General features: G+C 44.3%; 4 protein-coding genes across 4 annotated transcripts; 1 reads left to right on the top strand and 3 right to left on the bottom strand.

The window, feature by feature from the left end:
- Positions 1 to 320: 320 nt before the first annotated feature.
- Positions 321 to 4,917, bottom strand: mfsd8 (major facilitator superfamily domain containing 8). Its single transcript, XM_080519232.1, has 12 exons — positions 4,619 to 4,917; positions 4,295 to 4,383; positions 3,968 to 4,011; positions 3,244 to 3,484; positions 2,998 to 3,111; positions 2,759 to 2,903; positions 2,269 to 2,327; positions 1,944 to 2,049; positions 1,691 to 1,825; positions 1,496 to 1,599; positions 1,118 to 1,332; positions 321 to 1,020 (listed from the first exon to the last, which is right to left on the bottom strand). The coding sequence occupies exons 1-12, from the start codon at positions 4,672 to 4,674 to the stop codon at positions 814 to 816; spliced, it is 1,515 nt and encodes a 504-aa protein (XP_080375358.1). The 5' UTR covers positions 4,675 to 4,917; the 3' UTR covers positions 321 to 813.
- Positions 4,918 to 5,769: 852 nt separating this feature from the next.
- LOC308147363 (butyrophilin-like protein 3) lies at positions 5,770 to 9,781 on the top strand. The gene is made up of 8 exons (XM_080519478.1): positions 5,770 to 5,901; positions 6,094 to 6,150; positions 6,777 to 7,148; positions 7,285 to 7,578; positions 7,660 to 7,737; positions 7,884 to 7,916; positions 8,304 to 8,375; positions 8,468 to 9,781. The coding sequence occupies exons 1-8, from the start codon at positions 5,898 to 5,900 to the stop codon at positions 9,052 to 9,054; spliced, it is 1,497 nt and encodes a 498-aa protein (XP_080375604.1). The 5' UTR covers positions 5,770 to 5,897; the 3' UTR covers positions 9,055 to 9,781.
- Positions 9,782 to 9,939: 158 nt separating this feature from the next.
- Positions 9,940 to 18,428, bottom strand: LOC308147346 (uncharacterized protein). The gene is made up of 8 exons (XM_080519457.1): positions 18,328 to 18,428; positions 16,199 to 16,308; positions 15,933 to 16,017; positions 15,654 to 15,849; positions 13,295 to 14,376; positions 12,165 to 12,964; positions 11,254 to 11,460; positions 9,940 to 11,176 (listed from the first exon to the last, which is right to left on the bottom strand). The coding sequence occupies exons 1-8, from the start codon at positions 18,417 to 18,419 to the stop codon at positions 10,932 to 10,934; spliced, it is 2,817 nt and encodes a 938-aa protein (XP_080375583.1). The 5' UTR covers positions 18,420 to 18,428; the 3' UTR covers positions 9,940 to 10,931.
- Positions 18,429 to 21,073: 2,645 nt separating this feature from the next.
- On the bottom strand, positions 21,074 to 25,608 carry LOC308147321 (uncharacterized protein). Its single transcript, XM_080519429.1, has 3 exons — positions 25,352 to 25,608; positions 24,555 to 24,866; positions 21,074 to 22,185 (listed from the first exon to the last, which is right to left on the bottom strand). Exons 1-3 carry the CDS (start codon positions 25,481 to 25,483, stop codon positions 22,045 to 22,047), a joined length of 585 nt encoding a protein of 194 aa, XP_080375555.1. The 5' UTR covers positions 25,484 to 25,608; the 3' UTR covers positions 21,074 to 22,044.
- Between the last annotated feature and the right edge of the window lie 1,249 nt (positions 25,609 to 26,857).

Below are 26,857 nucleotides of genomic sequence, written 5' to 3'. Positions count from 1 at the left end.
GGTGGCTCTCAGAAGCCGGCCGGTCTGTCACCTCCAAGCAGCCTTGCAATATCTCCGGAGCTGATTTGATGGTGGCTGGTTCTTAACAAGATGTGAAGGTGGCCCTCACCAGGAGGCCATGGTGAAGGATTCTAGGACAACTCACCCACGGATGAGTTTGGGTTAACGTATTTAGCATCACAAGTCTATAAAAGGAAAACTCCCATGGAGTTTGTAACTACAAATGTTATTAAACTATATATGAAATCCTAATTTCAAACCATTGTTTTCTTGTGCATTCCACCAATTAAGCCAAATTGACACCAAATGATTGTCTTAATTCTTTAATACACAAGTGTTAATCATTGACACACAGACACACACACACTCACCCACCCACACACCCGATATTACTTTCAGATAAGTAAAAACCTGCAGCTTTAAAAAGCCACAGGCAATGCAATTTGTGCAAATGTTTAAAGAGGGAATGTTTATGTGGAAATGCTCCATTTAAACAAATCATGTTTATTTGAAAAGAGACATTCCATAAATATGTGTAAAATTTAATCTCTGACAAGCGAGTGAAAGTACAGCTGCAGCTGTAGCTCCCTCATAACCCACAATGCAGCCCTCTTTGGTCAAGTCATGACAAACAACCTGGCCTCGTCTCTTCCCTGCCGTCAAAAAGGTCAAAACCAAGTCTTGCAGCCTCACAACAAGCTCATCAGTAACAATATTTTGAAATAAGCAACAGCAACACAGGGCTGTTTGTAGAGCTGGATTATGAGCTCAAATCAGTAGTACCACTCAAATTAGTTTACGCACTGTCGGCCGTTATTCAACGATTCTTCCATGGCGCACAGAGAAGGCAATGAGTCTGTGGTAGACGGAGCTGAGCAGGATGAAGCCTCCCAGCACCAAACCAGAGATGACGCCAAACGCCCAGCGGGGTCCCAGGCTCGTGTAGACGTTGGAGACAAAAATGGGACCTAGCGTTCGTGCCCCGCTCCCTGAAGCCGTTAGCCATCCCATGTACACACCCTGGACAAAAACAGAGAGCGGATCGCATTTTTTATTTTCAAAATCATTTAAACATAACCAGGAATGCGTGGTCACAGCCAAGTGTTTTTGTTTTTACCTGAGGTTTAGGTCCAAGAATCTTTGAATACAATGTGTAGGACATGACATTGCATGCTGGGTATCCCACACCAATGATGATGCCACAGGCGATGTACTGAGCGAGGTATATAGCGGGTATGTACTGACACCAGGTCTGCTCATATGCGCAGCCCGTCGGCTCCGTAGAGCTGTTGGAGGCCAATATCTTACTGATCAGGGAGTTGTTTTTGACATCTGTCATAAGAAAAGAAGTGTAAAGAAAAAAGAGATGACAATAATCCACATGTACTCCTGATCCTGAAGAACACTTGTCCTGCATGAAGAATTAATTCTACCACTCTCTCTTAATTAATCAATTAAACAAAAGGTACAATTCAATTATTCCAGGAATCAATACCTTGCCACTGGATTTTAGGGTAGTGATTTCCCCATGGAAGCAGAATAAAGTAGCCGCAGAATATAAATGCCAAGCCTGCAAGAAACACGGGCCGATCCCCAAACCTGGAAGGAAATAAAAAAATGTCTTAATTAAACAAATTCAATGAAACCAACGTTTAAATTGAGTTTATCCGACATGCACGAGGGAGGGTACCTTCTCGCGGTGATTTTTACAACTATAAAGACCAAGATCGATTGAAATCCAATCCCGCAAAGAATAACGCCGTTGTAGAGCACAGCCTGCTTCCTCGTCCAGGCAAACATGTCCATGGACAAGGGCGTAGTAATTCTGAACAGAAACACATCGATCAGAGATTTCTACTGCAGAGCACAGACATCCTGGGTTGATAAAAGTGCCGGTTAATTGATAATACGACTGCTTGGGGAGTCGTTAAAGAGACACCTACGTCTCGAAGACGGCAAATATGAACATGACGACAAAGAAGAGGACGTTGGAAGTCAGGACAGCCACATTGTCGATGGATTCTTCAGGTTCCTCAATATCACCGGTATCTATGGGAAAGAGAAGAAAATGATGACGACTTGGGCTGAAATCGTCTTTGAGCCGCTCTGATAACTTCATGGTTTCATGATTCTGGCTCTATGAGTCAAATTAGTTATGAAACCATTTTTTGAGTCCCCATATTTATTTTAAATTCTTGCCCATGACTCATTTATCTCGTATCATTCACAATGAAAAGGTATTTACTGATAAACTGTGAGACTACACACCATCTGATGTGTAGTTGATAGCTTGAATTTGCCTTCCATGATCATCAACATGGTACTCTCTGGAAAAAAAAGAACAGCAGATTTATAAAAAGTCAACAAATGTTTACTCCTGTGGTGACAATTTTTTATTTTGTTTTCCTTCTAAAATTCCTTTCTCGATTTGCCAAAACAGACTTTCTCTGCAGAGCTGCCAAAAAATATTGAATTTGAAAGATTCCTGCTAAACCAAAGGAACTTCGAGTCGTGAAGCTTTGTATTCATTGAGCTAATGGCAGATTTACAGAAAATATTTATCCTCAGCCTTATAAAGAAGAAAAATTATTAGCCAATGAAAAACAAGTCTCTACTGTGTAAACAGTCATGATCGATAGTTTAATTGTCACGCTTTTTTGTTCTCATATCGCATTCAGTGTGGCTGCGATATACATTTAGTGTCATCTTAGTATCACATCTTGATAGAGACTTTATTTCCAAATAAACTCTGACTCACTTCAACAGAAAGAGAACGAGCAGGATGTTGATGAGGCCAAACAGTCCAGCCAGTAAAGCTGGGGAGGTGTACATGTTGAGCTGAAGCCGGATGAAGTTCACTGTGACGCCGCGCTCGCCGATGAACGACAGGCCAGCCTGGAGAGCTGACACAAACAACGCAGTTTAAAATTCAACTTCAAGAATGTTAGTCTTCGCATCAATAATTTCCCACCGGTTAAATAGTATACACATGCTTACCTGGACCAAGTATGAATCCCAGAGCCTGAGCGGCACTCATGTTAGCCATAGCATTGGTCCTCTCCTTGAGTGATGTTGCTCCAGCAACATACGATCTGACCACAGCAACATTACCTGTCAAGAAGAGAAGCAGATCTTAAGCCAACCATGATAAATCGATCGTCAAGTTGAACCTGCAAATGTAAGTTCTTTTGATGTTTTAATAATACATCTTGCACAAAAGATATTCGGTCTATCAAAAATCACCTGCACCAAAGCCCACAAAGGCTCTGGAGATGAGCACGTGGAACTTGTTATGGGTCATGGGCAGGTATGCGTAGGCATAGTAGATATTGGCTGACAAGTTTAAGAAGATGGAGCACACCAGTGGTTCCTTGCTTGGCCGGAAGTTAGACCACCAGCCAAAAATAGGTGAGGCCACCATCTGTCCCAGACTGTAGGCAGCAACTACCCATCCAAGGAAGCTGGCATCAGCGCTGTCATCAACCTGTGGAAGACGAGACGGTGGAGAGGCAGCATGTAATGGAACGACCTCGTGCATTGTTGGTACACAGGCTCCTGAAATCACACTCAAGTACAACGAAAACGTTGCACTTCTGCGAAATCTAAAAAAAAACAAAGACACCTTCCACCATGCTCTGTGCGCTTTTTCACTTCCTACTTTCTCTGCCAAGACATGCTTTGTAGTCAATTTATATTTTTATAGTTTTCGTAGATCATCTAGCTGAGAGTGCCTGACGCGTCACAATCGTTATTCAGTGTCTGAAGAATGAAAGCAAAAGTAAACGAGCACATTATTGTAGTGAGGTCATACCTGATGCGACGGTTACTAATCTGAATTATGAATGTCACTTTCTATTGAGTCCAAATTAAAGTTATGAGAAAGTATACCCGAAGCATGCACTTTGAAACATACTTAAAAAAAATTATCAGGCTACCTCTCGCCCAGAAAACAGTCATTCATGCATACCTTTTCCAAATAGGGCCACACAGACGTGATGACAATAGTGAAGCCTGAAAGAGGAACACCGAAACAAACATTTACATGCTGAGAAAACTGTGTGGCATGCTTTACGATTGCCATCACTAAAATATTATTGAACAATAGATGCATATTTTAAGGCGAAAAAGAATATATCATATTGAAGGTTTACAGATTTACACGACTATGTGCTGAGTGACTCCAGTTAGAAAAAGCACAAAATCTCCCAATGACCACGTTGACATCACAATTTATGCAATGAAGTTCAAACATAAGACTTATTAAAAAAAAAGTGGGGGGGGGGGGGATCCTCACCAACACTGCTGAGGAACATGGTGAAGTACATGACTCGGATTGACCTCCAGCGACTGTTGTAGTCCTCCTGCAACTCCAGACACCCTCCACTGTTCTCACACACACACACACACACACACACACACACACACACACACACACACACACACACACACACACACACACACACACACACACACACACGGTCCATGTGATCTGAGGTTACTGACACACGCTGGTCAACATGACAGGCTGCCACACACACACACACACGCTGTGTTTGATTACACCACGCACGCAAAGTTCATTGCTAAAATATTATGTACCATTGAAATCAACACTTACCAGACATCGTCATCTCGGAGTAAAGGAGTGGTGTCGTCGGAGTCGTCCCGGGACATTTTGAGTGGAAGTCGTGGCGCTGCAGTCCTCGGCTTTATTGTGAGTCGTTAAAACTGTGTTGTCAAGTCGCCATGAAGCCGAGGGTCGCTGAACTCCAACGCTGCTGCCAATCGGAAGTTCACTTCAGCCTCGGGCATTAGAGCTTCAAAATGACGGTTCACACCTAAAGCTCGGCGAGTAAAACTGCTGTCAGACACCGTGTGAAGAAACAGCAGCTAAAAGCACACACTGAACGAAGCAGCAGAGTGAGTTCGAGCAGTGGACTCTGGCACCGGAAGCGGCGTTCAACGTCACAATTGAGAAAACAACATCCGGTTTTTCCACCCTCAATAAAAAAAATTATTAAAAAGCAGTAAACAAATGTATAAGTTAATTTTCATCTCCGCCATTTTAATTTGTCAGAAAAAATGTTACTAAAAGCAATAGATATAAATATCAAGTGTATTCTGAATACATCATATCTATTTTAGTCGGTCAAGCCCCTCAAGACACTTATGCTGAAAAACAATCATGTTCCTTTTCAACGGCACTTCACGTCACGTGACAGTCAACGTTATCGCGTTATAATCACATCTTTTAAAATCTTGATTAACAAGAAAATTACACAATGAATCTAAAATGTGTTCACATTTCTCTCATAAACTGTATAATGCACACGCACTTAGTTAGGGATGCGTTTCAGAGGATTTCATCCCAGATAGACCCTATATACAGAAACTTCAAGAAAAAAGGAATCAATAGTGACGCAATGTACATATTATGCTTATATTATATATGTATATATGTATATATTATGCAAATTCATTATGGCACCATTCAGACACACGGCAATTCACAGTGGTTACAAAGAAATAAAGCAAATCCATTTAAACTGCTAATCGTTTCTCTGTTGATGTATCAGAATCTTTGTTTTCACCATAAAAGGAGAGGAACACGTCAAAGTCCAGAGAACTATATTTTGAAAGGGCATCTTATGATATCTGGTCCGCGGCGCGGACGAGTTTTCGTAGATCATCTAGCTGAGAGTGCCTGACGCGTCACAATCGTTATTCAGTGTCTGAAGAATGAAAGCAAAAGTAAACGAGCACATTATTGTAGCGAGGTCATACCTGATGCGACGGTTACTAATCTGAATTATGAATGTCACTTTCTATTGAGTCCAAATTAAAGTTATGAGAAAGTATACCCGAAGTTAAATAAATGATCCTCGCTCTTAATCACAATGGGTGAGTAACTATTTCAGAATATAAAAATCACTGAATTGAATGCTTGTCGGAAAAGACAATGAGGTACCACTCCCCCAAGGGCATTCATAAACATAACTATGAGACATATCTGTAATTTACCAATGTGCTTTAATACACCATAATCATTTCAGTCTGCCTGCAATCGGTAATATTTTCTCTTCTTTTTTCTAGGATTGGTGTATTTATGGGCTGTGATGCTGTGTGTGTCACCGTGCAATGCTCCTTCTGGTAAGTGCCATGCTGCTTCTAGTAATACATCATCTATTCAAACCACTTCTTCCCTTCGTTCACCTACAATGCTTCAAAGAAGTTTCCATAATCCTGCAGCTTTTACAAGTACGAATCTAACAGCTGTGGAGTGCATTTGCATTTGTATTTCGAATGAGAATAAACTACACACAAGTGGAGTCTTTACTAATTATTTGACGATTATTATACTGAAGTCAATTGTTTTCACTAAATTGTATCGCAGGTTATCAGAATAAAGGTGCCTAAATACAAACGCAAGCCACATTTTTCAGATTTATTTCTGTAAAATAATTTAAACCTATGTAGCACGTTCTTGTCACCATTGAGCCTTACTCTGTATTAATTCGTTCAAGTTAAATCCTAATTAAAAAAGATACTTATTTGTGTGTAATAAAAAACATTTTTTTAATTCAAGGCATATGGGCAGTATTCCATGGTAGTAACTTTCTTTCTTCTCTTGTTCTGACACATCTGTAACAAAAAGCTTTGTTCACTATGAATCTTCTGCTTCATTGCTGCATTCATGAAGCATTATACATGGTAACTTGACAACTCGAACAACGGAAACTTTCAAATAACTGATACTGCTTGCACTTCTGTGACAGTTCCAGAAAGCCTGGTGGTTTTAGCCAGTCCTCCTCACTCAGTGCCCCGCGGCCACACCGCGACAATACCCTGCTGGCTCAGTCCACCACAAAGTGCAGAGGCTCTGGAAGTGCGTTGGTACCGAGGCAGTGAGCACTATAACACCCCCATCCTGCACTACCAGGAAAACAAGTTTGTGGATGCAGCTCAAGATGCCTCATATGCCGGTCGAGTGTCGTTTGGTTTGAAGGACGCGACATCCGGAGGTCTGAAGACGGGCGATGTGAGCTTGAAGCTGATCAATGTCACCCTTCATGACGCAGGAACTTACTCCTGTTTTGTCAGCAGTGACCAAGGTTATGACAGTGCAACTGTTGGTCTTGTTGTAACGGGTAAGTATTTCAGAGATAGAATCAAAAATCCCCCCAAAAAGTGAAGAAGAAAAAAACAAGTATTTTAAGAAATGTCATTTTTACTCCTGCATTTAACACTGGATTTGTGTTTTTCTGCATCCAAACTTTTTCCTAGCAACTGGAAGCAACCCTCTTTTGTCAGTAGTGTGGAAAGAAGACAACATGGTTAACGTGAGCTGTCAGTCTGAAGGCTGGTCTCCACAGCCCGTGATGCACTGGTCAGACCAGAACGGAAAGCTGGCTGCTGCAAATGTGGCTCACCGCAACGACTCCTCTGGTCTTCATTCAGTCCACGGTTGGGTTTTTGTCCCCAGCAACTCACAGGTTTCCTGCTCAGTTGGCCTCCAGAGTGAAGAAGGGAAAGAGGCCAGATTCCACCTGGGAAATCCCGAAAAACAGGAGAAATCATGTGAACAAACATTAGATATTGAGAAAATGTCTGTTGCATTTTGCATTATAACACAAAATAAATAACTTTCTTCTGATTTAGATGGTGGATGGGTGGCCTTTGGGCTGCTGTTCTGTGCCACAACCATTGGGTTTGGAGTAATGTACATCAAAATGAGAGGTATATGACTATAGATTCTCACTGTACCAAACAGATGCTAATCACAGCATAGAAGATATGTGTAATATTTGCAATTATCACTGAAAAAAACCTCCCATGTGAACACATTTGATTGCTGCTGCATAAATGTGTCTCTTATGTTTCAGACAAATCCAAACCCAGAAATGACCCTATTGAAGGTGAGAAAAAGCCACAATTAACACAACGTTTATCACTGTCTACATTAAGTAGGGATAATGAAGCACGGGGTTAAAATGGCCAATTTGAATGAGTAAATATTTCAATAACTCGCTTATGTCGCCTTCTAGTGGCTATAGTAGTGATGAAGTAGTGGAGGGAGAGTGAATCCAGGGGTTATGAGACAACATGCACACTCAACACAAGGTACAAAAAAGCTCCTAAGCTCAGAATCAAACTGAGAATGTTCTCACTGTGGGAAGTGTGTAAACTACTACACCACCTCCTAATGATAACATCATTATTTTTCCAGGTCTGCATTGTAAAGTCACCATGACTTCCTCCAAGAAAATCAGAACAATAAATTACATGTTGTGATTTCTTTACAGAGCAACCACTGATGCCACAAGCCTCTACAGTGTCACAGCAGTATGATCAATCAGTATTTCACAACATCTATGGTAATACTACATTTATGTGAAATACTCATGTATGTTGCACAATTAGGACTTTTGGCAATTTCTTTCCTGATCACATTTGAATTTTTCCACAGTCAACGTCACACCGGAGGACAGAAATAATCAATATGTCAAAATCAACGGTCTACGGATGAGAGATGGACAGGATGTCAGTTTTCCTGATGGGCAGAAGGTTACCTGTCTGACAGCTATCAAAGGAACACCTGGCTTCTCCTCTGGTAAACACTACTGGGAGATTTCTTTGCGGATTTCACCAAATATTCCGGTTAAACAGTCCTGGTGGGTTGGAGTTACAAGTGCATCTGAAATTTCTCAACACCCAGATTTGTCCCCAAAAGCATCCAATGGTTTCTGGTTCTTGTCTTCTTCCAAAGATGTAGAAAATCAGTTTCAAATCAGCACAGAGCCAAGGCTTTCTCTGCCTACACATGTAATGCCGGACAAGGTTGGTGTACATTTGAATTATGACAGTGGAGAACTTTCCTTCTATAATGTGGAGGATAAAAGTCTGATTGTGTCTTTAACTGCTACTTTCAAAGGGGAAGTTTTTCCATTTTTTAATCCTGGAAAATTTGATCAGTCACCTATGGAGATATTGCACAGGGCAGAACAAACACAGGGTGACACTGATACCAGGAATCATGTAGGTCCAACAGAATAAGTCTTCATGTGGTTTTAGTAACTGTACCAGTTACTACCAGTACAATTGTGAGCCTGTTCTGATACCAGACAACAAATACTCCTTTTTTTTTTTACCTGACCTTTTCCCACAACCATTTGAAAAAACTCCTGCAAGTTATGTGTCATTTCTAGTTTGTTGTGTACTTAATCATGAGTTGGCATAGTTAATTGTCTGCATGACTGTTTACTACTATGTAAGATCATTAGAATCAGTGAATAACACGTACATTAAGATAATTATAAACAGTCTTTGTATATGAATGAATGATTGCATAACTATACAATGTATCTGAAAGTGGCAGCTATTTAGAAAGTGATTTCTTTTCAAGGTCCCATATTTTACAGTTTTTTAACAAATTGTGTTTCCCCAAATCCAGCCTTGGTCCTGGAATTCATCCGGTCTAAAAGTCCCTCTCGTGTCTCTAATGAGAACCGGCTGTTATGTGTCTGCTCATGGCGACTCAGCACCACTGTTGAGGACAATAGAAGCAGCTTTTCAGAGAAAGTGCAGCAAGCAGTGAGGGAGATGACACTTTTCCCCCAAACTCCTTGTAGACACGCCATCGTTAGAAAACTATTAGAAATGTGCATATGGGGCCTTTAATGTAATGTTGTTGAATACTACGTAGTTTTAAAAAAAACATGTTTGTATACATTTTGCATGTAAAAAAAACAACTAACAAAAACAAAACACCAATATTGTGACTGTCGTGACTTTGAATAAACAATGAATAAGAGGTCTGCGTTTGTTCCATTTCCTTCGTTTCAGTGTAAAATTCAGCTTACAATCCAGTTTAAGAAAACACGTCAAAATGTCGTACACTTTAATAAGTACAGATAGTATTTACAGTATGTACACCCGAACACATGACTAACTTTGTAATCACTACTGCATACTGGTATAGATTAGGAAGTATTTACATTGTGAATAAGACCATATGTTGATTCTGAAAGACATAAAAAAATATGATACAGAATAAATTCAAGTAGGCGTGCCTCGATACATACTAGTCTGACTATGATCATGGTATAGAGGTATGCAAGAAAAAAAAACACTTCACAGGTGGATCATGATCTGAAATTTTGAAGAATTTTTTTTTTTTTTTTTTTAAATACAGTCCTCGGTTGGGCTCCAGGGATCAGGGCATACAATATCAGTCAGTATCAAACACAAACTATACAAGTTCATTTCTTTTCACACAACACAGTCTACCTGTGGGGATTCTTTTTTTTTTTTAAAGATCAAAACCATTTCCTCCTCCAAAGCTTTACACATTCATGTTTGGTCATCAGCCTTCAGTGGAAGCAAATGCTGGACCGAGGAATAAAGAGAGTCCTGTAGATCGAGTGGTCTGCAGCGCACACACATACGCAGGCACACCACATCACAGACCTTTGTAGTTGCTTTGTTACCACCTTTCTTCCTATAACGCAACACTGTCAGCTATCTAGTAAAGTAAAAATACAATAAAAAAAAAAACCAAAACAATTTCTTTCAGAAATGCATTGACGGTCTGAACTCATATTCACACGTAATAGTACAGTTTGTTCAACCACTTAAAAATACATCTCAGGAACAGACACGGGGTCCCCAACACTGACGACACATGATTCTCAAACGGAGCAACTCACCCGTCTTTGTAGCTTAAGTCACTTTTTATTACACTACTCCCTTACGACCGGGGCGATGGCTCGGGGAAAGCGACTCGCCTCAGGTACAGCACGCATTAAAAAGAGAAAAGGAAAGAGAGAAGCTGCACCCCACCACGGCAGAGTTTCACCTCTGCACTGTGATTGCTGGTGGTTTGTACATGACGCTGTCCGTCTTCTCGTTTGTCTCTGTTCTTTCGTTTTGTTCTAGCTGACGGCGGCGGCGCTCTCCCGCCTGCCCTGCTTCTTGAGCAGCTGGATGCGGTTGTGGACGTAGAACTTGATGGCCCTCCAGTCCCGCTGGTTGCTCACCAGCAGGGGGCAGAGTTCCAGGCAGCGCTCGCAGTCCGCCTTGGCGGGGACTCGCAGCTCCATGAGGTTCCTCTTGAGGTGAGTCTCCACCGCCACGCGCTCGGCCTCTGACCAGGGACGCTTCAGCACGCCACGCTTACCTGCCAGACGGATTAGGAGGAGTTACAACGTGAACGTGGTCGGACACGTCGCTCAAAGTCGAACTGAGCCCCGTTACCTGATTTGGGTGGAATGGTTCTCCTCTTGTGGACATTTGCCATGGATGGCGTGACGGCTGGGGAGGGAGGGGGGGCCTTCTTCTTGCGCGGGGGTCGCCCCGGCCCTTTCTTTTTCACGACAGGCTCCGGCTTCTCCTTCACCTCCTCTTTCTCTCGCTCTGCCTCAGAATCTTCTGAGAAGGAATCGGCCGAGTTTCCAGACATCACTTCAAAGAAGGAGAAAGAACAGGAGCAAGTTCGGCCATATTAACTGTCAATACATGTCTGTAGAAATAAATATGGATGTAAAATGCTGTGTATCTGTTGAACGAGTGAAATGATACATGTTAAAAACTAGACTTTATTTAAGATTCAAGTCTCCATAAACTATAAAGCTCCCTGAAACAATAATAATTAGTGTAATAATCTGTTAAGTGGCATCACAGTGGCACACGTTGTAGCCTCCTGCTTTCTCAATATTCTTACTCTGCAGTCTGGTGAATGTTTTCACACACACGTTACACATTTGGTCTGCACTTTATGTGCAAAATAGTGAATCATCTATCGAGCAACGAGTTGGGAGGAGCCGGTAGAGTACTTATGTTGAGTGAAGCGGAAACAAAAATGCAAAGTGGCCAGGAGAACCAAGGCTTTTCAAACATCAACACAAATGTCATGATTTGGACTAATCGTGGCCTCACAGACGGCCTCCTTCCTCCATCCTGGATGCACCTTCACTCCAGCAAAGGGCTTTGCTCAGGACCGATTGATATTGCAGGCGCTTGTATAAGTGGCTCTCCACTGGAACAGAAGTTATTTTCCTCTAAACAAACGCAATGGCCTTTCTTCTAAATCCCACCAAGTCACTGTGTGAAGAAGTGAAATACGTGTGATTTGATGCGCTGCACATACGGATGCAGTGTTTTCTTACCATCCAGCTCAAGGCAGATGTGCTGTAGGCTCATTCCCCGGAAGAGCACGCCCTCCTTCTCCCCGTAGAGGATGACGCGGCCCACCCGACCCATCAGGGCTGGATCTCGCATGATAGTGGAACAGTTCTGGGTCACGTGGTACTCGTTCTCCAGGAAGTCCTCCAGCCGCTTGATGGCGGCCCCCTGGCTCTCGCACTCGTCTAACAGGAGCAGCTGCGTTAAGATGGCGACCTGCCGCCGCACGCGTGTTGCCGTCAGCGCCCCGGCGTTCTTCGCCCCGCTGGACCGGGCCAGGTTCCTCAGGAGGTCGGTGCCCCGGAGAGGGGTGGCGGGGGAATGGTAGGGCCGGGCGAAGACGTACGGGCTCTCGGGGTCCACGCCCACGTTGGGGCTGGTCCGGAGAAGCAGGTCCAGGCAGGACTCGCAGTGCGGCGGCAGGATGAGAGGCTGGACGCGGCCGCGCTTGCCTAAGACGCCAGCCCGCGGGAGTTGACACAGGACCTGGCGCTCGAAAGGCGACAGCAGGGCTTCGAGGCCGGAGGGGGGGTTGGTGCTGGAGCTGGGCTGGGAGGTGACGCGGCTGCGATAGTCCTGGATGGTGAGCTTGGCCACCTCGCATTCCCGGTGGCGGTTGTAGAGGATGAGCAGCGAGAGGCTGGAGTGGCAGAGCAGCCGCCAGGCCTCCGCCGAGTGGGGGGAGCGGGTCAGAGACTGGTAAGACGTGTGCTGCTGGCGGCGGAGATAGAGGACCAGACAGGAAAGAGACGAGAGCAGCGGGGAAATGTGATGTCTCGGTGGGCTGGAGGTGAAACGAAGAGGGAAAAATACATCTTAGATATCAGAATGATTATAAAACATCATTAAGACTTACTAGTGCAGCAGCAATGAGTCAGGACTTTTTTTTTTTTTTTTTAATAACTTGTAGATTTTTCAGTTTCAAATATTCTTAATTTCCCAAGGTGAGTTGGAGCAGTAAACTAAATTACATTTCATCCTCGAAAAGTAATTAAAGTTGTGTCGTCACAAAGATTATCTGTTGAATGTCTGTGTCATAAACCTTTTCAATCGCAGGGCTTATTTTCTGTGAAATGAACAAGAATCCCACCGGCTGAACAACTGGGAGACGCACCTTACAATCTCTCCGTTCTTCTCTTCGGGGGCTTCGTCCTCTCCTTCTGCGCTCAGCTCCAGATCTTCCTCTGGATCGATGTCCGGCTCTGGTGTGGGGGGAGGAGCTAACTCCTCTTGGTTTCTTGAACTCTCCACCTCCACCTTTGGCAGTTCTTCGTGCTTTTCCTTCTTCATCCTCCGACCCCGCTTGGGTGCGGGCGGGGGCGGTGGCGACGGACTCTTCACGCGCGTCACCGTCGGGGACGTCGGGAGCTTTGAGGGCGCCAACGGCAAGCTGGACCCCTTCTTGGCGGCGGCAGGCTGAGCCGAGGAGGGTGGAGGCGGCGAGAGCGAGAGGGAGAAGGAGACGCTGCCCGTGCTGGAGCGGGTGGCGGGGGGCTCCCGCTCTCTGGCGAAGAGCGAGGGAGGCGCGGGGGTGGAGGGGGAGGGGGAGGGGGAGGGCTGAGGGACGGCGAAGGAATGACTGTGAGGAGCGGAGGACGAAGACGGGTGGGGCTGTGCGGCGCTGCCATTGGCGGCGTTCTGCGTGTGGTGGTGGGCCATCTCCATGGCCGTCCTGACCTCCGGCTGGTTGGCGTGGTGCTTCTCCAGATGGCGTGCGAGGGAGCGATAGTGGCGGCCGCAGTACGGGCAGTGCTGCCGCCGGCTCACCGTGGTGCCGCTGGAGCTGCCGATGTTGATGTTGATGTTATTGTTTATGTTTGTGGTCGGGGGCGCCAGGGAGCCCACCGAGGGCTGCGGCTGGGACCTGCCCGGGGGCGGGACGGAGGCGGGGCGGGAAAAGGAGGAGCAGGGGCGTCCGGGCCCTCTGGAGGCGGTGGGCGCGCTCTTCTTTTTCGAGTTGACCGCTGCGGGAATCTTGCGCTTCTTGCGGCGACGAAGCATTCGGCCCCTCATCTCCTCGATGTCTTCTTCATCGTCGTCGTCGTCGTCGTCGTCCTCCTCCTCCTCGTCTTCCTCCCGGTCAGAGTCGCTGGGTTCAGAGTGGGTGAGGGGCGAGGACGAAGGCGACAACGACCAGGAGGGGGTCAGATAATCGGAAACGGAAAGGGACAGCGGGTGGGGGCCAGCGTCTTCCTCCTGGGCACAGATAAAACACAATGTCAGATCAAACCTTCTACCTTATCATAATTTTTCAGATTTTAATCCTTCTTAAAACACCTGGTTTCCCTGCTCGGCCTGTTCCCATTAAAAAATTCAGAGTATATCGATTTAAAAAATATTTTTCACTTCCACTCTCTTTATGATACTGTCTCATGGAGCTTCTCTGTGTTTGCAAACTGTTGCTGGAAACTAAAAAGAGATGCTTCGAGGTCATATGCGTGTGAAAATGCTGCTTTGCAATGTGACACGCAAGCTTGGACAAATGCCAGGTGTAATCACAGCCCTGCGTAAATTATTGCCAAAATGAATGGCATTGATGGTTGAAAGCAGGTTTGATGTACAATAAGCCGACATACTTCCAAGTGACATCCATTTTTATGACTCGTTTCTTACAACCTTCATCAAATTAGCATCCAGCACCTTCCCGAGTGAGAATATGATTCAGATGAGTGTCGCCTCATGCAATCGGAGCCTGTAGAAGGTTTTATGCAGTGTGCTTCAAGCGCAGCAGGCGGCAGGGCCTCAATTACTTCCCCCACCTGAGCATCAAGACTTTTTCTTAACGTGTTCTTCAATGTGAATAAAAACGGAGGCAGCATGGAGATACCACTACTAAAAGAGTGGAGTTGAATGTCGGCGCTGCAGAAATGTAGACTGAGGTCAATAGGCACCAAGTGCTGTAAACAAAAGGTTTCAGAGCGTACGCAATGACTGTAGATGTGCTTGAAAGACTGAGAAATAATGACAGTTGATGCCAAGTGCTCGCATGTAGTCCTAATTTCAGAAAAAAACAAGAAAATGACGGTAGTGGCTCCACAGAGCAGAGAAAACATGACGCACATAAAGGACATTTTCCTTCCTTTATATGATCAATCAAGCCTTTGGATAGGAGCTTATTTGGAGCACAGGGCTTACAAAAGTGAAATGAACAGGTTATAGGTGCACGACATTATGAGCTCAGAAAAACAAGTTTAAAAATGTTTAGGTTGATGAGGTTTTACCTTTAGAGACAGTAAATAAACCCATGGTCAGATTTTGGCTTGACAAAGAATCTCAAGAAAAATATGGAGTTACAGCATTTCTTGTTACACCCATACTTTTTTCACATATAAGTGGATGGTGTACACAGAATATAAATGTTTCAGAGTATATAGCTTTGTCAATTTTTGTACTTCATATCAACTTTTTTTTTGTTGTTGTTTTAATCCAGAGAGAAAATATGAAGTATTTTTGTGCTTGGATGAAGCGCTCACCATGGCATTCTCCCCCCAGTCCGTCAGGCTGTAGTCCACAGTGATCTCTTCCCCCTTGACGATGTCTCGTATCGCGATGACAACCAAACGAACCTGAGTCCCGCAGTGGACTTCTCGGATCCGGCAGTTGGGAGGTGGATGGAAGAGCACGGGTCCGCCGACGCCGCTCGCCCCGTCCTCTCCCAGCTCCGGCACACTGAGGACCAGAAACTGTTATTACCACCACGGGTTTGGCTGAAGAAATCGGCAGTGTTGCGAAACTGTGAGGACGGTCTTTACCAGAGCTGAGTGGGATCGGGCAGGTAGTAGGGGCTGCCGGGGGGAGGGAGGCGGTCTTCTGCACCCTCTGCATACTGCCCATCACCTGGGACGGAGAAAGAAAAGTTAAAATCCAGCATTTTTTCACTGATGCATTATCAAAAAAATCCCTATGTTTGAAAGATGAAAATAGCAACATGATAAAGCTGTTTTCCATAAGCGCTAAAGTGGACAAACACGCCAACACCAGACGGAAAGACACATTTAAGCATGCTTTTCATACATACCAGGGCTGTAGCTGTGCTCCGACATGCTCTCCTCCTCCTCATCTTCTGTTACGTATGCTCGGTCACACACCTTCACAGGCGTCCCCTTCCTTTTTCTCCCACATACGCGTCTGTGAATAAAAAAATTCAGAGCTTCGTTTAGCATAGTGACACACTGAGACGAGACAGCGCCGAGGATTGTCTTTCCATAAATACTCTGATGGACGGCGGCCAAAATAAACCAAAAATGTGTACCTGTGCGAAAGCTGCACTTCAGTTTGTTTGGGTGACTCACGCACAACAATGAGGCTATGAACTACTTAAGCAGACACAGCAGCAGGAGCGAGGAGGGCGATACTGTTTGTCGACTTAGGAAACTTTTTGAAGTCTTTGATTTGATGGCTTTTGAGTGTTATCCTTGGATACGAGTTTAACCCTTTAAGACCTCATCTTTCTGCCTGCCGATCTCATCTTCATACTCAATGTTACAGTTGTTTGAAGGGTCATTTTAAAATCCTATAACATGCAATATTATTATTATTATCTACAGAAAAGCAGCAGTGACAAAATCTGAGCAAATGTTTTCTCAAGTTAAGTAGAGACTTACAAAGCGTTCACACGTTTGATCTGATTCAAATTAACCTTGATGCTGTAGTATGGTACATTGGTGTCAGTGCAAATTCTTCTATGTGAATCCAGCTTTCCGTATCAGGCACTGGTGTGCATAATGGAGAAATCCCTACAGAAGTTTGGATGCCTTTATATGTTTGTTTTTTTAAATAAAGAATGAGTTCATAGCAAGCAAAAATACAACCAAGATGATCCACCGTACTTTGTTCTGCATTTAGCCGAGCAGGCGGCATTGTTGTGGAAGTTACGTAATTGAATATACGTCACAACAGCTGCGAAACATGTGGTTTGTTTACATATTTCGGTCTGAGGTTGAAAGCACAGGTTTGAGTGCAAATCAAACCAGACTGAACTATGATTTGGGGATTTTGGCCCACCTTAAGTCACATCACAAGTGTGAAGACCACACAAACTTGTGAATGTATTGACACATCACTTTCAGTTTGGTTTTTTTAACAAAACACATTTCACTGACTCTACAGTTGGCCTGATCACTCTTCCATCTCCACACAATGATTGGTGTACAAGTAGGGGAAACAGGTGAAAAGAATGAGATGAACACAGATGATCCAATTTTACAATCCACGAAGACCCAAGGATATTTCAGATTTTAAATCTTTTTTGTTTTCAATGCAAACCAATATGTGATTTAGGTCCTCATTCATTTAATCAACTCTAAACACAGGAGGTATGTGTGTTCTAATGCATTTCTTATGGTAATTTCCAATCAATGTATAGAATCAGGTGAGACTGCAGAAACGAATACAAAGATCTCCACACCATTAAACGTTTAGTTCACTGAGGCTGCAGTATGTTGTGATTGTGTTTTGATTGTGGTGTCACGGTTTGTTTACTCAACAACAAATGAACAAGTCGTGTTGAGGTTGTGGAGACTTTGACGACGAATGTGCCCGATTTCCACGAATGCTTGCTCTGAGAGATCATACTTGGCAGTTTTATGAATGGTCAAAACCTAAAATGACCCTCAACACACCAGCAAGTGTCTGCAGCTAATGTATGCGTTTCTCTATCATATGTGCAGCCTTGAGATAAAAATCGATTGTTTATTTGCTTTGAATGTCACCAACGTGTGAGGAACATTAGCTGTGTGTATAATATCCATGTGTTTAGGGGAGATTTGTGAAGCGTTGATGTGATTCTTGCTGGGTGCATGCTAACATCCAGGCTAAAGCAACGCTAGCCTGTTAGCTTCCAGCGGCTAACGCTGATTCTCGTGCCCCGTCAAAACATCAAAAATAACCGGCTGCAGGTTCACCGCAGGACGGGCATGTACAGCGGCGGGCTCCGCCTCGCCGGCGCCAACGGCCGCAGCCCCGGAATCGAACAAAAAATTTAAATAGAAAAGAAAACAACCCAGCTTTTCTGCAAACATTTAACGCTGCACTCACGCACGCGCATACAAGGCTTTTTAACAGTGTGGCTCCGACCACCGCGCGCACACCGTCTGGCGGCGGCTCCGTTTCGCCCACAAACCCCCCTCCGGTAAACGCGACACTCACCCCCGCGGCGGCGGCGGCTTGCTCCCATCCCCGTCGCTGTCGAGGGTCGGCGGCTCCCGGTAGTCAAAAGGCGAGCGTACATTCTCCGCCATTAGGGCTGCCTTCCCTACCTCTGGCGCTCCGGTAGGTGCACAACGCGCATGTGCGCAGCATCCTTCGGGTGGAGTGGGGGGGCTCTTCTGGTAAAATGGGGTGCACCCAACCTCCACAAGCGCGGCCGGTCCGCTTGCACCGCAACGGCTGGAGGATTCGTGAAGCAGTGTCGCCCCTTCCTCCAGACGGGTGGTGTTTTGTGTGCATGTGGAAATGCTGCAAAATCCAGCCATCTTCTATCCCGTCCAGGTGCCAATCCAGCTGAGCAGGATGCACCTCGGAGAGGTCACCTCTCCATCACACTCACATTCACACCGAGGGGCAACTTGAGGTCAACAATCAACCCCGCATACATGTTTTTGGACTGTGGAGGGAAATCCACGCACACATGGGGAGAACATGCAAAATCGACATACAGAAAAGGCCCTGGCAGATGTTTGGACCCACGATCTTCTCGCTGTGAGGCAAGACTGTTAACCACTGCACAACCGTGCTGCAAAATCAATGATGTCGAAGTCACTGTAAATAAAATCATATTGCATCTGAGAGATAGCTCTCTAAAAAAAGCATGGTACCGACTTTACTGTGGTGTGCTCATGAAACTAAAAGGATTAAAAATCCTACATTTTATTATAGTTATAGCAGCATGAAAATAAATCAGACTCACATGGAATGCAAACACACCTGGATTTCTTTCTTCAAAGATAAACGCCACAACAAAGCATATAGTATCAAAGAAATTCACATTTCAGACAGTCAATCTTTTAAAATGGGAGATAAAATGCAATTTATATGCATTTTGCATAAAAATATAATTCACTGATCCTGTTTAAGTGAATGTAAAAAGCTGCTTCCAGATATGTTTCCCCAGTGTTTCAATGATGACATGGTGATGTGTCCCCTGTGACCCTTATGTCTGAGATGCGCTACGTCAGGTTAAAAAAGTATGGAAGGGAAACTCTGCCGCAACTACTGGAAAGTCAATAATTATGTGTGGACTGGATGAAATACGTACAACAATATCACCCCCAGGCGAAAAGGATGTTTTCTGTGTCGTATTGAAGTTGAATGCCATGAGGAGCATTCATCCACCCACCCATCCATCGTCTGTACACCCAGACGAGTCACTCGTCGCACACACAGAACAAACACCCTATAAGACAGACAACCACACACTCACACCTACATGCAATGCTGAGTCGCCAGTTAACTTCAAACGCATGTCTCTGGAGGAAACCTGAATGCCCACAGAACAACCAACCATACATGCACACAGAGGAGATATGAACACTCTATATGGCGACCGAGCCCGGTATGTGGGGAGAGAGTGCTAACCACAACGCCACCATGTTCCCCACCCATATGGAGCATATACAGAGATTTCTTTCTGATTGCAATTGTTTTCAAAGTCATGTGATTAGACTCTGATATGTCTGTTTGACTTGGTTTACAAAACATTTTTTTAATCTTTTTTCGTGTGCCAGATGTGAAACAGTGATCAGGAGTATATTCTGAGCCCCTCAATTTGAAAGAGCATATTTTTATTATCAATGTATGTTAAACACTGCTTGGGTCGTCCCCGATTTGAATGTGGTCCTGGGAGCTTTACTTTTTTTTTTACTTTGCATGTTCTGCCTGTGCATACATGGGTGTTCTCCGTGTATTGTGACTTATGATCATCAAGAGGCATGCAGAGACTGGAATGTGGAGTTTGCATGATTATGCTGTTCATGTTTTTTTGTTTTTTCTATTATTATTCTTGTGGGTGTTCTGGGTTTCCTCCAACAGTCCAGAAAACATGTGTTTGAGGATAATTGGTGTCTTTAAATTGCCAACAGCTGCGAATGTGAGTGTGTGACTGTCTCTGTGTGTTTGCACTTAGGGACTGTTGATCTGCTGTGTCCTGCATTCACTCATCGGCAGCTTAAGTGCCCTGCAGATAAAGAAGTAACTGCAGAACAGGGATGAGCAACTTTGATTGTGGTGATGGACCACAAAAATGTCATCCTCACTCGCAGGGGGCCAGATTGTGACTGAGCTACCACAGTGATATATCAGTTACATGGCAATGCTTTGATGGTTATTTTAATGTAATTCAAATTATGTAACGATTCCTCTTCTCATAACCCGCAAAAGGTATAATGTGCCAACCTTTAAAAAAAATAGCTTGCACTCTACAAATAATGGGAATAGGGCCAATGTTTTTTTTTGTTAAATGGATAGACATGCCTGATGTTTTTCTTGTGGAGAAACTTTGGCATTTCTGTTTCTAGTTGATCTGGACTGTGGATTTGGAGTATCAGGAATCCTCAGGAGTTAATGGTACTTTAAATGTTTCTGCTGTTTGCTTTTCTGAGCAAGGCAATTGAAATCAAACAGTTAATTTGTTATATTTATCAAATATATTTGAAGCCAAAACCTATTGGCTGCAAAGAAAAAACACAAAGTTTGAATGTCACCTCAAATGGTGTCTGTACTTGGTAGTGACTGGTCACGAAGGACACGAGGGGCCAAACAGGTGCAGGATAAAGTCTACAGTAGTCTCAGTTTCTAATATGGTGCTATTGTGCAGCTTGATCAAACAAAAGGAAATGAAACAAAAGGATTGATAGAATTTTAATTCATCAAGTTATTCATCACAGATAAAATAAAGCATGGCATTTAGTGTTCGCTTTGCTTTATGTGTCACAGCTCTACCACTCGGTGAGTATACGGTGTCTCAGGCATTTAACACTACAGTGAAGTTCTTGTGGAGCAGAACGCTTGATACTGCTGGCGACAGGCGGCACATACCTACTGATCAGATATCACTTTAATTCTCTGGCTGTCTTAACAACCATCTGGCCTCCGAAGAGGGGAGCCGTGCCAACGACAAGGGTGCTAACCACCGAGCTAATAGTTCCGACTTGTGAACAGTGTCGCAACACATTCAAGTATAACATCAGGAGAGAATTACATGACCGGAGCAGCAAAACACGACACTGGCTCATCACAGTCCGTGCTAAACCAGAAACAAGACAGGCATTCAATCTACGCATAATGCAACGCAATCCGATTTAGAAATACCTAGATATGTTAGATATAATGTACATTAAAAGCCAAGAGACCTATTAAAATAGTATATATATGGATACACATTCAGCTGCACATCAGTCACAGTTTATCAGTCTTGTGTTTTTTGGCTATATTCTAGCAGTTAGTAGATATTGGTTGGAGTGTTAACAGCAGGTAATCATCAAAAATAAATCCACTTAAATAAAATAAATTACACAGTACGTAATAAAACAAATATATCTTTAAACAGTCTATCTCTGTCACTTCACAACTCAAATCAAACTGTACAGGCCAAAAAGTCTGATCTTTTTTCTTTTTGGAATCATGGAATTTGCAATTGTTGCAAACGAGAGCACTTGCAGTGGAAATACCAACGTCTACTTTTCTTTGTTAACAGCAGCTTAGCAGTGATTTTAGTTAAGCCACACGTTTTCAACCTGGCGCGTTCACAGAGTGCATGTCCCACTTCACTTTTTATTTTCAAATCTGGAATTTTTCAAAAAGGGAAAGCTGGCTGTTAGTGTTGAGTTAAGTTCGTTTGTGGAGGCTGCTGGAATGAACGGAAGGGATTCAGATCTCCTCGGTCCCTTCTCTCTCTTTGTGCAAGACGTGGAGAGTCTGCGCCGCGTGGTCGGCCCAGTGGATCAGCTCCAGCAGCACTCGGAAGGTCCACAGTTTGAGGCCGAACGTTCCCCCGGCGCCGTCGGTTTCCTACACAAGGAGGGAGACGCTTAACAAAATGACCGCGGAAACACAAAATGTGACGAGCGAAAATGTCTTCAGATTGATTTTAAGAACTTTAAAACACGTGGCGCTTTCTCCCAGGTGATCAGCTCCAAAGTCGGGGGCCATAATATTACAAATCACTCTATGAACACGCTCACGCTATAATCACATTATCTCGAACACATGAGCCCAAGAAATCCTTTTTTTTTTTTTTTTCCAACCCTTGTCTGGCGTACAATATTATATGACTGAAAGGCTTTTGATGTCAGAGCATTTTTGGCTCTGGCAACAGGAAGAGGTTGGAATTCTCCTCCTGTTGCTGCCTTTATTGGAGAGCGGCATGGCTGCCGGACACGACCGGGGTGGGAACGCTCCGAGAGAGGGAGAGTGAGATCAAAAACACGACCCAACCAGTATATCCAGACGAGCTTGAGCAGCCCTTACCAAACACGAACGGATATTAACAGGTTAAAAATGTCCACTCAATATTTGCAAATCCTGCTATCCTAAGAAAATAGTCATTTTGATTGGTCTAGATTTTTTTCCAGTCTTAACAACAGCGACCAGGCACTAGCAATCTGTCATCATCTTTTATTAATATAGTGAACAATTGGAATTGCTTATTAAGTCACCATGACAGCTCCCCCGGGGCACATGGTGGTGGAGCGGTTGACCTCACATCGAGACGATTCCAATCTGGGGATCCAGAGGCAGTGTGTTTGTACGCGAGTGAGTTCTCTCACAGCCCTCTGGTTTCCTTCCACAGTCCACAAACGTGAGTTTCAAGGGTCTCAATTTGTGTGCAAGTGTATAAATAAATAACGGCATTAGGGGCAGCGAGTGTTGAGGAATCCATATTGAATTCAAACTGTACCTCACAACCTGGTTGTACCCTCCATACTGGTTGACATGTTTGGTTTTCAACAAAGTGGATCATTTGTCACTGTGGAGGAAAACTCTGCATGTCATCAATGACTAATGTGTGTTTGTGGCTTTCCGCTACACACTGGAGAAGCGTCTTCTCCCATGAGGATTACAACCCTTCTGGTTTCCGACTCGACATCAAAGAGACTCCTCTTCGTCTTAAAACGTGTTTTAGATTAATGTTTCATCTTTTATTATTTGACAGTTGTTGTTTGTTACTGCTAACTTGAGGAGGATGTCAGATTACTCCATTGGCCCGAGGTGAAGTTGAAAGGCAAACAGAAACCAGTCTGACTAACTGCTCAGTGAAGAGAAGATAACTTTAAGCTCGAGTCTTATTTCAATCCACATGATGAAGCTCAAGCTTTGGTTTCACCTCTCTATACAAACATTTCAGGTCTCGAATGAGTGTTTTTATTATGTAATTACTTCCATGGTAGACCTGGATAGTTTTTACCTGAGATGCCCTTCCCTCCACAGCTGGGATTCATGTCGTAGCATCTCATATTCAAGGTAACCTGATGCGCCCCCCCACCAGGGGGGGGGTTGCGTTTTCCATCATGCAAACAAGGAAACACCGGATGCGTTCCATGTTTCCTCTGCAGTATAGTAAGTATAATACAGACAGTCCGAGCAGCTGGAGAAACCTCACACATGCACAAGACGCATGTGCAAACTCCAAACACAATGCTACACAAAGTCTGACCTGAACTCGAACAGAAACATCATTACTAGAAGCCGAGAGTGCCAACCACTACTTCCCTTTGCTATACTCTTAATTTCCAACATTTCATTACTCTGGCCGGAACTCAGTGCCGCTTTAATCTCACAGGATTGTTTTGGATCAAACTAAGCTTTGATTTATTTGCTATATCTACTCCATAGCATTACCTAGACAATAAAGAGCTTAGTTTCACTCACATTAAAGCTTTAGGATTCCTGCTTAATGCTCATGGTATTCGGACCTAATCAAGGGCTGTCAGGGTGGAAATAGAACTACAATTCTGTTATGATAAAAATGTGCAATGCAAACATGTAGGTGTTAAAATGCAATTTTGGGAGGATTACCTGCTTTCATACAACAGTAGCAGAATATCTCGAATAGAATCTAGTCTTTTTTAAGAGACACTATTCAACATAGTGTTAAGTAAGCTTAGATTAAAAATAATAATAATAAATTGAATAATAATAATAGGAATGAATATTCTACGATGAGTAATGAAGCTGTCATGACTTTAGGGTGAACTTAAAACTTTAGGAACCTTTCCTTTTTACATTTGAAAATAATGGCAACAACTGTAGATTATTTTGTGTTTGTTCGTTTGTGTTTGTGTGTTAATGGCTTTCCGTACTAGATCTACAGCAGTGTGTTTTCACATGATGGTTAAAAAAAAAAAAAAAAAGCCTACTAATCCTATGAAATACTGGACCTCGTTACACTGGTGATCCGGAGTAACTTCCAGGGTCACGTTGTCGGTCTCCACCAAGGCTTTGGTGCTGCGGAGCAAGTACTCCAGGCGGGCCCGGACAGTCTTCCTCATATCCGCGTAGTCGCCCTCCAACTGGCCCCACTCCTCCTCTTCCTTCAGGATGAGGCAGTGGAGAAGTCCCAGACACTGCCGCAGTGCCAAGTGCAGCAGCTGCACCTGCTCCTCTGTGCTGGGCTCCTCCTGGTCCGGGGACAGGGACACGATGCGCCCGTCATCTGGGGTGTGGTCCGCCAAGAAGGTCTCCCTCTCTTTCTGGAAAGCCAAGGAAAGTGAGAGAATGAAGGAGGGTGGGGGGGTGATGGATGGCTTTGTCTACTTGGTGTCCGTGGGAGCCCCTGATCTTGCACTTGTCCTGTTAATCTCACTTTAGCTCAAACGCATAAGTGACAACCATATTGATGATATTGATCATGTAAAAGGTTTCTCTGAAGGGATGATGAGGCACAAAAGCAGGACAACAAGGGGGGGAAAAAAAAAATCCAATACACTCTATCCATTAGGCTCCCCTGAGAAATGCAGGGTGGGTGGAGGGGTGTCTTTTAATGCGATTACACAATGCACCAAAGCATCAACACTAAAAACCACACAAGTACATAATATTGCATATTAAACACAAGTAAAACGATGTATCTCAAAGGCGACAGGTACTAGCTAGCTCGGTGGGGGGAAGCCTGACACAGGAGAGCCCGTCCCACCGCCCGGCGGCTCGGGGTGAAGGGCTGGAGTTCAGGACTCACGTATAGCTGGAGCAGACGGTTGCATTCGTGGTGCAGGAGCCGGGCGAGAGCCACCGCATTGCCCGTCCGCGACCGGGCCGGCGGCACCGGCGCGTCCAGCTCGGTTATCCGCTGCTCGTCCTGCTCTGCCATTAGCACTCAGCAGCCCTGTTTATGGACACCGTCCCCGCCACCACCACCTCCTCCTCCGTCCGACTCCCTGCCCCGTAAACTCTGGCAGGAACGCGGAGCCGCTTCCACTTCGTCCTCGACGGGATGTTCCCGGTTGTTTCGGCGGCGTGAGGGCGGAGCGGAGAGGTCCTCGCGGTGGGCCGTTACCGGAGCGTGTTTGTGTCCGTGCTCATGCTGGCTTGCGCCCAGCCTGAGGGGGATTTAATTGGTTCCGCAGGCAAACGGGGGCGTTTTAGGGGGACGCACGCGAGGCCCTCCCCAACGTCAGCGCGCGACCCACCCATCCTTCCTCAAATAGAGACAGAACTGTGTTTACTGGAGGGCTGCTGTGGGAAAACCACGAGGAGTGTACCATGTAAACATATTCTGACCAGAACAGGTCAGAACATGTCCTGACCAAAACTTCAGAAAAATGTAAAAAAAATAAAATAAAAAAAAAGCATCCACAGTTGGAAAAAAAAATCTTTCACTGGTATCACAATTTTATGATCCATCTATCATATACCTCCAGGGTTGCAGGATGGAGTTAATGAACAGATATAGTTGTTTTTGAAATGTTTGTAGAAACCAGGTGAAAAACAGGCGTGCACAGGGAGCTCGTGCAAACTGTTGACAAACACGCCCACAAAACAAGAAAACTATGGACCACTCTTCTTCTTCTTCCTATTATTATTATTATTATTATTATTATTATTATTATTATTATTATTAATGGACATAATGTAGCTTCTCACAAAAGTCTGGGTCGGACTTCATTACGTCTCTTCATATGCCTCCTTTCCATGTGTGGGTTTTCTCCAGCTTCTGCTTCCCCAGAACATTTTTGCTGTTTCGTCCATCAGAAAGCAGCACAATGCATAGAAATAAGCACTTTCACCTCACAGTGAGAGTATACCTGTGGTGTTTGTTCCTTCTCCCTTTATGTCTATGTTTTTTTCCCACAATCCAAAATTTGCCATTTGAGGCTAATTATCATAGGTGTGAATGTGTGTGGTTATGTCTCAGTGCACTAGTGATGTGTTCACTGTACAAGTTGTGTAATGTATCTATAGTCAAGTTGAATCAGTTTCAGCAACCCACACTGTTATGGGAAATTATTATATGCCACTGAAGGATTCTACGTTTTCTCAGGATCCTGCCCAAATGTTTTTTTTTTTTGTATCTGTGCTGTCCTTATCTACGGGCTCAGCGGCCATATGTATCGTTTCGCTTCGGCCCAGCTGCAGCAGAAGGATGGGAACCAGCAATGGTTCTCACCCCCGTGTGCTCACCCCCTCCTTTCTGTCTTTCTCAAAACGCTCAGACCAAACTCTGCACGAGGCACTCAGTGCAGAC

Source organism: Blennius ocellaris, assembly GCF_963422515.1.
Source record: "Blennius ocellaris genome assembly, chromosome: 23".
Lineage (NCBI taxonomy): Eukaryota > Metazoa > Chordata > Actinopteri > Blenniiformes > Blenniidae > Blennius > Blennius ocellaris.
The sequence above is the reverse complement of the archived record's forward strand: the minus strand, read 5'-3'. Positions and strand labels throughout refer to the sequence as shown.